The 11,411-nt window shown below is 33.1% G+C and overlaps 4 protein-coding genes across 4 annotated transcripts; 3 read left to right on the top strand and 1 right to left on the bottom strand.

The window, feature by feature from the left end:
- Nucleotides 1–6,576: 6,576 nt before the first annotated feature.
- LOC136778147 (uncharacterized) lies at nt 6,577–8,276 on the top strand. The gene is made up of 3 exons (XM_066734760.1): nt 6,577–7,134; nt 7,287–7,467; nt 7,582–8,276. Exons 1-3 carry the CDS (start codon nt 6,577–6,579, stop codon nt 8,274–8,276), a joined length of 1,434 nt encoding a protein of 477 aa, XP_066590857.1.
- A 242-nt stretch (nt 8,277–8,518) lies between these two features.
- Nucleotides 8,519–9,112, top strand: LOC136778148 (uncharacterized). Its single transcript, XM_066734761.1, has 3 exons — nt 8,519–8,724; nt 8,833–8,979; nt 9,070–9,112. Exons 1-3 carry the CDS (start codon nt 8,519–8,521, stop codon nt 9,110–9,112), a joined length of 396 nt encoding a protein of 131 aa, XP_066590858.1.
- An 87-nt stretch (nt 9,113–9,199) lies between these two features.
- LOC136778149 (putative nuclease HARBI1) lies at nt 9,200–9,940 on the top strand. Its single transcript, XM_066734762.1, has 2 exons — nt 9,200–9,337; nt 9,413–9,940. The coding sequence occupies exons 1-2, from the start codon at nt 9,200–9,202 to the stop codon at nt 9,938–9,940; spliced, it is 666 nt and encodes a 221-aa protein (XP_066590859.1).
- A 205-nt stretch (nt 9,941–10,145) lies between these two features.
- LOC136778180 (uncharacterized) lies at nt 10,146–10,972 on the bottom strand. Its single transcript, XM_066734802.1, has 4 exons — nt 10,862–10,972; nt 10,713–10,800; nt 10,383–10,531; nt 10,146–10,260 (listed from the first exon to the last, which is right to left on the bottom strand). The coding sequence occupies exons 1-4, from the start codon at nt 10,946–10,948 to the stop codon at nt 10,243–10,245; spliced, it is 342 nt and encodes a 113-aa protein (XP_066590899.1). The 5' UTR covers nt 10,949–10,972; the 3' UTR covers nt 10,146–10,242.
- Between the last annotated feature and the right edge of the window lie 439 nt (nt 10,973–11,411).

An 11,411-nucleotide genomic window follows, 5' to 3' on the forward strand; every position in this document is an offset into this window, starting at 1 on the left:
TGCTTTACCGACAGTACAAGTCAATAAACAATTAGTTTAATAAAATTCAAATGCGGATTGAATTGAACAATCGGGCGTGTGTAAGAGAGTGTGCCAGTCCTAACGAGTCAAACGAACTTAAAAACACTCAAATTAGTTGAAAAATAACGCTGTACCATTGTGCCGCGTTCTTGAAGAGAGGTTACTTTTGGTTATTTCCACTTCAAGAACGCGGGACAATGGTACAGCGTTATTCTTCATCCGATTTGAGTTCTTTTATGCTCGACTGACCCGTTAGAATTGGCACCTTGTCATAAAGAAGCCCGTTTTTGCAATTTGCTTCGCATTTGACTTTTATTAAACGAATTGTTTGTTGACTTGTACTGTCGGTAAAGCATGCGTGAGGGATCCCGTTAAGCCATTTGGTACTTCTATTTACGCCTCATCTTTTATATCGCCGTTGTAACACGCGAATTCGTGGGAGAGGTATTTCTTAATAAAAGTAAGCACTCCGATATTCTTAATAAAATTTGCGTCTATTGTTCCTATAATTCGTAGGTGCTTACACTCAAAATTTACAAGTTACTATTTACACTGACTTCTGTTGCCAGGCCCTCTCCCGACCGTCTGTATGGGAAATCTACATTAGGCCATTCCTGGCGGACTACTGCAAATACTTCGATTCCTTATTAGCGGTGCTGCTACGTGTGCTCTCGGCGCATTCGGTTTATTTTCTAATTTCTTTTAGGGCGCCAGGCCCGCAGTGGGCCACCCGAATGGCCTTCTGCTTACGCGGAGCACTTTTCGTTCACTTCTCGGCTTTCCCGTGATTCTAACCTCCTTTTCCAGGGTCGCCCGAGTGTCGAACCCTATGCTAGCCGATTTTCTTTCCCTTTCGATTCGGGACCGCACTTCTTAAAATTACGAGTCTCTTCCCAGCAGTGACACACACCAGGCAAGAGACAGATCCGCGCTAATAATGCTGTTCGCCTACCTTATTATCACCAGGCAACCCTCCTTCGGTTTTGACCGTGCCTTTGGTGCCTCTCTTTTTTTTTTTCTTTTCGTTCGCTTTCGGGATCCCTTCGTTAGCGCTTTCGCTGCGGTTTTCTATACGTCTCGTACCGGTGACGCTCTACCAGGCAATGTCAGCCTCGCCGCATGCTGGCGTCGGCGCTGCGGTCGGCTTGAAAGCTCTCGCGATATGACCAATCGCGCGCTAGGCGCGAGAATTCAAGATTCTTAACGTCGCAGGCCCAGTCGGGATCTGCCACGTTACACTGTGTAAAAAGGCATTACATACGTCCATTTGAAAAATTTTTAGTTTATATTCGTTACATATGACTAGAAATATTCTAACTGATTGTATCTTCACTACCGGACTATATATTTCTGTCTCGTTTACACCTTTTTGGCTAAATCCCCGCGCTACTAACCTTGCTTTATACACCTTATGACCTAACTCATTTGTTTTTGTTTTGAAGATCCACTTGCAGTCTATGGTGTCTCTTTTGTTCAGTCTCTTCACCGGGTTCTACGTTTTGGCTTTCTCGAGTGACTTAACCTCTCATTCAATGGCTTTCTTCCAATTCTCAGATTCTCTTCCGTTCACTGCCTCCTCGTACGATTTTGGTTCCTCGTGTACTGCTATCATTGCTGTGAAGAAAGCTTGCCATTTTCAGGGTGCCACAATCAAATTTCTATCTCTTAATCTTCTAGAAGATGTTTCGGCTGCTTCAATTGCTGGCTCGTCTCTAGGTTCGTCCTCTTGGGTTGAATCATCTATTATCATTTCTTCTCTGACGTCCTCTCGTCCGTTCTCTATTTCTCCTTTCGTTTCAGACAGGGTTTCTTCTCTTTCTATTTCTTGACCTTTATTCCCTTCAAGGTTAATTCGACTATATTCGACTACATGTTGGGATTCGTAACGTTCCTTTTCCATGTTATTCATAGATTTGGGTTTGACGAATATTACATCTTTTGCTACCTCTATTTTCCCGTTTTTGGAAAATATATTCTGTAGCCTTTTACTTTCGTATCGTACCCAACGAATATACCTGGTTCACTGTTTAGGTCTAGTTTTAACCTTTTTTGTTTTGGTATATGTACCATTGCTCTTTCTCCAAATATGTGCAGTGATTTCATATTTACTTCTCCATAAAATAACTGGTATGGTGATTTTCCATTTTCTTGACTTGGACCAGTTCTTATTAATGTAAATGCAGCTGTATTTATTGCTTCTGCCCATAAACTTTTCTTCATTCCAACTAACATGGTTCTGGCTGCTTCAACCAACGTTCTCATTTCACGTTCAGCTCTGCCATTCTGCTCGGGTGTGTATTTGACAGACTTTTGGTGTATTATACCCGATTCATCGAACATGTCTTTTAACTCCTTATTAATAAACTCTAGGCCATTATCCGACCAGATTTTCTTTATTTTACACTCTGTTGATCTTTCTATTGTAGTTATAAATTGTTTTATACATCTCTTTACTTCTGACTTGTACTTTATAAAGCACACGAATCTCATTGACAAATAATCATCTTTTAACAGAAGAAAGTAACGAGCACCCCCTATTGACATCTCTTCCATCGGTCCACAAAGATCCATGTGCACTAATTGGAGCCTGCTTGTTGCTCTAGATGTACTTTTCCCAAATGGCTTCTTATATTGTTTTCCTTGTATACAATCCATGCACTCTAATTCTTTACTATCGTCTATATACACTATTTTCCTCACTTGAAGATACTTCTTTACGTATTCCAAGTTCTGGTGTACTAATATTTTGTGCCATTCCGATAACCTTTTCTTATGTGTACCTGATTTTGAGCTTCCTTTTTCACTTTCTAGTTTACATCCAATACTTGCATACGCTTGGTTGCTATTGTTGTTTACAAAATCTATTTTAAATAGTTTCTTCTGTCTATATGCTACTGTTCTAGTATTTCCCTCCTTATCATAGATTTCACATTTTTCTCTACTTGATCTCAAATAGTACCCATTGTTAAGGGCTCGACCCACAGAAAATAAGTTAAACTTGGTTTCTGGTACTAGTAATACATCTGACAATATTGTTCTATATAATTTGTTTCCAACTCGTGCACTGACCTCTATTTTGCCAATACCTTGTATTTGAATCTTTTTCCCGTCACCCAATGACACATAGCTTCCTGATAATTTGTTGTTCAGTTCCAAAAATTGGTTTTTATCCCAGCACATATAGTCACATGCGCCTGTGTCCATTAACCAAACTCCTGACTTTGTTAACCAATGACTTTCATTCATACTTATGAAAGCATTATATACCTTCCCATTATCATTTGCTGAATTTTCATCACTTTTTGCATCATATTTCTTTTCTTTTTCTGATGTGGACTTTTTCATGTGGCACTGTGAGGCTATATGTCCTATCTTATTGCACTGGAAACACTTTCTATTATCCTTTTTACTTCTTTTTGAACGACAGACTCTTGCTATATGCCCACTTTTACCACACGTGAAACATTATTTTTTCTCATTTTTATTTTTGATTCCAGCCAATGCAATTGATTCTTTTTCTGCTGACATATATCGTTCCTCGTCAGTCAGTAATCTTGAGGTTAACTCTTGTAATATTTGTTTTTCATTCTTCAATGACTCCTATGCTGACCTGAAATGCTTAAATTGTTCAGGCAACGACATTAAGACCTTTGTAAAAGTCATTTTATCTGATATTGGTTCTCCTGCCTGTCTTAAATTGTTACGTACATCTTCCAGTTTTGCAAGAAATGTGGATATTGTACACTCTCGAAATTCACACATAAAGAAGTTCTGTTATAGTAGGTGTATACTAACCGTTGATTCTTTGTCATATATACTCTTTAACTTATTCCATATATCCTTCGACGTGCTACACGATAGCAAATGTGACAATGGCCCCTAATCCATTCTAGTCACCAAAAGTTCTTGAGCTTTTGTATCTTTTCTTAACCATATCGGTCTTGCCGCTGCCTCTACAGGTTTTTTTTCGTTACCGTTTAATATTTTAAATAGTTCTTTACTTTTCAGCATGATTATCGTTTGGAACTTCCATACCTGCCAATTGTCTTTATTCAATTTTAACCCAATGACCGTTGTGGACTCCATTTTTTATTTTCCTCGAAGCTTCTTTTATTCTTTTACTACTTTATTTTGTCAATTTTCCTGACCACTTATTTTTCTGGCGTCCCTGGGCCCATAACCTGTTAACGGGATCCCTCAAGCCCTCTGCAGCCAACATTACGGAACGAAAAACGAGGGAGAATTGTTTAGTGCTACTTTTCGACCGATTTCAATGTTTTTGGGCTTGTTGGAATCGTCAGGTCTGGCACCTCGTCAAAAAGAAGCCCGATTTTCAATTTGTTTTGCGTTTAAATATTATTAATGCGAATTTTTAAACAATTTGATTTTTTGGAAAATAAGGCTTTTTTATGACAAGGTGCGAGTCCTAACGGTTCCAACAACCCCAAGATCATTAAAATCGGTCGAAAAAAACACTGGACAATTCTCCCTCGTTTTTCGTTCCGTAATGTTGGCTATAGAGGGCTTGAGGGATCCCGTTAACGTACTTAATTCCTTGGATCTTGCATATTGTAGTAACCTATATTAATTTTTTAAATATGTATTAATTGTCAGTATCAAAAAGCAAATTAAATTACTTACCGGCATGATTCATGTTATTACCTTTGACAATGCTATTATTTTAGATGCTATAGATTCACATTCCATTGGCAGTGATTGCAAACAAATTTCTAATCATACTTTGCCTTGCTTTTCACAATGCATCAGGTAAGTATCATCACGCTGCCATAATGAGTGATGGCTCATTAACGTAGTGCCATACTCTACCAAAAGGGATTTGTAAAGTTATTTGCTAACGTTAATTTAATTTTTATCCTGAATATTAAGCTTACCGCAATTATAAAGTAAGACTACCAAATCAGCTGCAAATCACTCATTCTCATATTCATGTTCTGTAACTATTCTATGACCTGAGGAAAATTGCTTTCCATCAATGCAAGGGTAATGATATCTGCTATCCTGCTTGCCTTCCATTTATATGCTACTTTATTGGCATGATTAGATAAAATTTACGAAGATTGTAATATGGTATAGAGTAGGTAAGGTTAGCAGCCAAAAGTTCAAATTTCTGAATTAAAAGAACTCATGGATATTCACACACATAACTAAATGCACTGCAACGTTGCCAGCTCCTCAATTTTAGTCATTCCGACAATTTAATCAATAATCTGTAATACCGGCTCTTGACCAACGAAAAGTTAGTGTTTTTTGGCGAAAATATCATTTGGTAATCTACTTTACGACCTTAAGGATGTTCTACCCCAAAATGATTTTCATAAGATTGTTTAAATTTTAATTGAAATGGGTTAAATATAACAATATTGACACGATAGTCAAATCTGAGATTGATGACACGTTTCTAGCTAGAGAAATTCAATATCAATGTTATCACTTTTACTGTGGAACATATAGGAGATTCTTCTAAAAAGACAACATTTTTACTAATATTAGATAAACGGTTTTTTAGATTTTGTTAAAAAATAAATGCTTTACGGATTATACTTGTTAACAGCACATAAAAAAATGAAAAATATGACACGTACCGTTGCCAAGAAAATGTAATTCGAAGTTTTATTGTAACACGATAAACGTGAAAGACAATAAATATGGCAGCGTCGCATATGCGCGCGCAACTGCGGCGCATATATTTACTAGTAATGAGGGAAAATATATATTTTCAAATTATTATTGTACTTAAATTAATATATCTACATTTTAAATTATATGTTTTAATTGTGGATGCGAAAAATAATAGGATAAGTAGTACAATATAAAGATCGAAAAACATGTGTTCATCTTCCCATGTTGCCGTTATTACAAAAAGGTTAAGTTGCATCCACAACTTCATTATACGCGTTAAGCCATTCGCCGGTGTGAATAGTACCTTTGGGGTAGAACATCCTTAAGAATAAACAAGCTGTGATGAACATACACAGTGATGATAATACATGTTTTGCATGATCTGTAACGGCTGCACTCTATCCGGCAAAACCGAATACTCATCCCCAACGAAAATCTTCATATCCTCATTTTACAACTGTTTTCGACGTTAGAAGTATAACGTTCCCGACTACATTAAAACAGATTCCGAAATTTGAGGAAGATAATGATGTCTCTATTAATATTTTTACTATGGTGGAAGAGATTGAGAGGAATGAGAATACAATCATAGCACCTCTACAATTAACAAAATGCAAGAGGACCAGGCACGCTAATCTTCTTCTTCTTCTCGAGCATCAAGGAGCAGCAGCACATTTTATATGCATCAGGAACCTTTCCAGACTGCTAAATGGACAGCTTACTAGAGGAAAACGCTCTCATCTTATTTGTGATCGGTATGTTTTACTGTCTATATATATATATATATATATATATATATAATTTAATATTACATTAATAGCAAACAATTAATATTTATATTTCTTGTTTTTTTAAGGTTCATTTCTCTGATACTCAATATGAAAAAAACAGACAAGATGGAAGGAAAAATTAAAAATGAATGCTTATCCTGACTTATTATCATCTAATAAAAGAAATAAAGATGACAAAGAGAATAATAGTCAACAAAATTATATACTATCTGACAGTGAAAACAATAGTGGAGATGGAAGTAATAATGAAAATAGAAATTATGGTGATATAATTCAAAATAGTTCAGAATATTTAAATAAGAATAATGAAGACTTAAGTAAAATTGTAGAGAAACAATTAAACACAATAAGAAAGTTGAAAAATGAACTAAAGATGACGAAAGGAAAGTTAAGGAAGTATGAAAGAAATCGAGCACAAGAAGAACGTGGTAGAATAGGAGTATTTTTCAATACAGATCAACTGGATTATTTAAAGAGAAGGAAAATTAGAGGATCATCATGGTCAGAAGATACAATTACTAAAGCACTCAAGCTGTATATGGCATGTGGAACAACAGGATATAATGAAATCCGTAAACAAAATCTACCATATCCTAGTATAAGAACGTTACAATATCATATACAATCAGTCAAATTAAAAGCAGGTATATTTGAGGAGGTCTTTCATTTGCTAGAGCTAAAAGTTAGTACATATAGGTGAAGGTTCTTTAATTTTTATTTACTTACTTTACATACTGATTTGCAATAAATGTAATTTATTAATGTTATGTGAAAGCTTTGCTTATCATATTCTACTTACTGTTTCTTGGCTTATCAGTCTTATTTTATTTATAGATTAAAACATTTGCACCAAATAAAAAACACGCAGTCTTAATATTTGATGAAATGGCGATTAAACCAGGATTACAATTTGACAGTAGTTTATCAACCATAGTTGGCTATAGCACTTTAAAGTCAAATAATCAAGAAAATGGGACTGAACTGGCAAACCATGCTTTAGTCTATATGATCGCTGGTATTACAAACAGATGAAAACAAATCATAGGTTATGATTTTACAGCAAACTCATTCAGTTCAACAGAAATTTATGAACGCATAATAGAAATAATTAAAAGATGTCATGTCATAGGAATATTTATTTCTACAGTAATTACTGACATGGGCCCGAATAATCAGAGTTTATGGAAGAAATTGAATATAGTAGCTGGCAAATATTCGAAAATTAATAATTATATACATCACCCATGTTTACCGGAGAAAAAGCTGTTTTTTATGTCAGATTCAGTTCATGTTTTTAAAAATTTAGCAATAGCTTTAACGAAAAATTATAAATTTATATTAGACAATTCGATAGTTAAAAAATACAATTTACCGTCTAATGAAATTTCTATTGAACCTATTAAGAAAATTTATGAAATGGATAAAAAGGATGTCATTAAATTATGTCCTCGTCTAAAAGAGAATGTCATTAATCCATCACATTTTGATAAGATGAATGCAAAATTAAGCATATCGTTGATTAACTATGACGTATCATCGGCTATTTCCTATTGTATAGCAGAAGAGAAATTGGACAAGAAATATAGGACAACATCGTGGTTTATCAATACAATGTATAAGTGGTTTCAAATTATGACAAGTCGTTATTTTAATTTAGCTTTGACATTAACAAATGAAGACAAATATAATGAAGCAACTGACGTTTTAAAATCCATTGATAACCTCATGTGTAAACTTACCATTAATAATAAATGGATGCCTTTTCAATCTGGTATTAGATTATGGCTGCGTTCCGTTATTACTGCCAGTACAGTACATCTCTAGTAACAGTGACGTTATTACAGTATACTGCAAATAGCGTTCCGTTATTACTTTAGTACTGCATGGCAGCTGTTTGAAATGTAAAACGGAACAGACTACTTACTTGCATTAAAGCAAACTTTTAGCAGACGATACTGGAAAATAGAAATATTATTCATTTAGTGTAACAGTTAAAAGTAGTTGAAAGTGAAACGACTTATCAATTTTTATATAGTTTCTAAAAATGTTTCATTACCATTGATATAATGGAAAAGAAAGAAATCATTTTATTAGCAGTAAACTGTATGATATCTGATTTAATTGAAACAGATACATCAGATAGTGATGAAGAATATTTTCTGGATGATATAAATAGAATAAATTCTAATTTTTCTCCAAGAACAAAGATAAGAAATTATTACAGTGAAGTTGTATGTAATTATAGTGATGCAGACTTCAAATCACATTTTCGGTAAGTTTTAAAAATATAAATAATATTCAGAAATTTGAATATACATATAAAAAGTATTTAATACTTTAGTTTTACATAATATCACATTTATGATATTTTTTGTTGTAGAATGATGCGAAGCACAGTGGCCTTCCTTACTGAGCTATTAGCACCCTATTTAGAAAAGAAACCAACAAAATATGGGCGTCAACCTTTGTTGCCAGAAAAGCAAGTACTACTGACCCTTTGGCTTATGGCTACTCCTAATTCATTTAGGTTAATTTTAAAATATACTTTTAATCAATCAGCAAATAATAACACAAGAAATTAATAACATATTTTATTTGATTTTGTCTAATATTATAGATGTGTTAGCGATAGGTTTGGAGTAGGTAAAGCTACTGCCTAGAGATCAATCCGAAGAGTAACAAATGCTTTATATAGTCTGAGGCATACATTTATAAAATGGCCTTCTACTGAGGAGGCAAGAGTCACAATGAGCAAAATTAGGACTAAATATGGGTTTCCTAAAGTAGTAGGAGCTATTGACGGAACCCATATACAAATATCTGCTCCAAAAGAAAAACCTGATGCCTACATAAATAGGAAAGGGTTTCACTCATTACAATTGCAGGTAATTTTTAAACTTTCTTTGTCAAATGTTGTTTTTATGTAATATGATCTTTGTAATATATTAAATGTTTTTTAGGCTATTTGCGATCAAGATTTAAAATTATTCCATGTATATTGCGGAGAAGTGGGATCAGTACACGACATGCGTGTGTTTAGATTAAGCAATATAACAGACATGCTTAATGATGATAACTTCCCCGACAACAGCCATATCCTTGGAGACGCAGCTTATGAAATCCATAAGCATGTGATGGTACCATTCAGGGACAATGGCCATTTGACAGAGGAACAAATAAATTTCAATACCATTCTTTCATCATCAAGAATGATTATAGAGAGATGTTTTGGGCTTTTGAAAGGCAGGTTACGAAGTATTTTAGACAAATTGCCTATGACCAGGACTGACCTAATACCAAAATACGTAATAGCATGTTGTATTTTACACAATATTTGCATAGATAGAAATGACATATTTGAGAATATATTTATTCTTATAAATAATGAAAGAAGGGAAAATTATTTACATAATAATAGAAATAATGATTCGAAGTCAGAAGGAATTGCAAAACGAAATGCTATCATGCACTTATTAAGTCATCAATAAATGTATATCTGGTATTGTTTAAAGACTTTTAATTTATTATATCAAACTAGTTATTGTTTAGCATAATGCATGAAACTATATAAATATTAAATATATTTTTATATTTTTTAACAAAGTTTTTAATCTTAGTTTTAATTAATATAATTATGTAATACTATATATTCTCTTTAAATATAAATCTTTATATTTCTTAAAATATCACATTTTTCTGTACTATTATTGACTCATTCTTAAAAAATATCTTTAATACTGATGGATTCTTGAAGTAAAGCTATTTCCCAATTCTAATTAAGAGCTTCTTTCTATTTTTGTCCAATTTCCTTAAAACAAAAAAATAAGTAATTAATAAAACAAATGTGATTTAAATATCTTTCAGAAGCAAATACCCTGTATTATAAATTTTAAGAATTAAAGCAATATAATGGTCTTTATTATTATATACCTTTTTAGCTAATTTTTCCAAAACATGTTGCAACTTATCCAGCCTTTCCATTTTTTCCTTATGTCGTGTGTTAGCATCTTGTCGGCTCATTTTTTTTTCTCCCAGCAACAACGCTAATACATTTTTTTTAATTGTTTTTTGTTGAATATCTGAAAATAAGACATTTAATTTTATTAATTAGAAAAAAATATATATTTAAGACACACAAAAGTAAGGACACCGTCTTCTGTCATTACTTAAATCAGAAAACTTTTATTTCAAATTTTTCTATTATTTAAGATTTCGATTTATTCTTCAATAAAATGTATGGAATATATTATATGATTGTACCTTCATTTTCTTTCTCATCTTCCACAGATGTTCCTGCAACCGCAACAGGTTCAATCCAAGGTTCTCTTTCAAATATTTCTTGTAAAATCTAAAAATAATAAATTATGTTTTTGAAAATGTATATAAACTGTATGATAATGTACTCTTACCTCATAATATTTACAAGTCTTTCTCTCATTGCCTGATATTTTATTATGGTCTTTTACTTTTTTAAAAGATCTTTTTAAGGCTTGCATCTTTGTGTTACATTTTTCAGGACTTATTTTATAGCCTCGATTATCCATTTCCGATGAAATTAGTTTAAATAAATTTCTTACACTTAATTTTTTACTTTTATTTTCTTTATATATCATTAATAATAATTTGGTTTCTGCTTCGGACCATAAATGCTGATCTATAGCGATGTCTACAAATATTATATAAAGAAAGTAAATCTTATAACATTAAAAAAGTTAGTATTTACGAATATCGTTTTCATTAGTTACAGCAGGGGTTATAGGTATAGGATCATCGGGATCATCTACTAATTCTCCCTGTAACTGGTGTAACTGATGATTTCCATGTCCAACGAATCTCTCGTATAAAAATTGAGCAAATGTTGAATCTTAAAAATTGCGTGTATTTTAAAAGCATAAAATGAATTAAATATTGTAATTAAAAATCAAATGTGATCATAAATTGATATACCGGAATTTGCTT

This window comes from Prorops nasuta, unplaced genomic scaffold (assembly GCF_024137725.1).
Source record: "Prorops nasuta isolate Cenicafe-Biocafe unplaced genomic scaffold, Cenicafe_Pnas_1.2 PNAS00013, whole genome shotgun sequence".
NCBI classification, from domain to species: domain Eukaryota; kingdom Metazoa; phylum Arthropoda; class Insecta; order Hymenoptera; family Bethylidae; genus Prorops; species Prorops nasuta.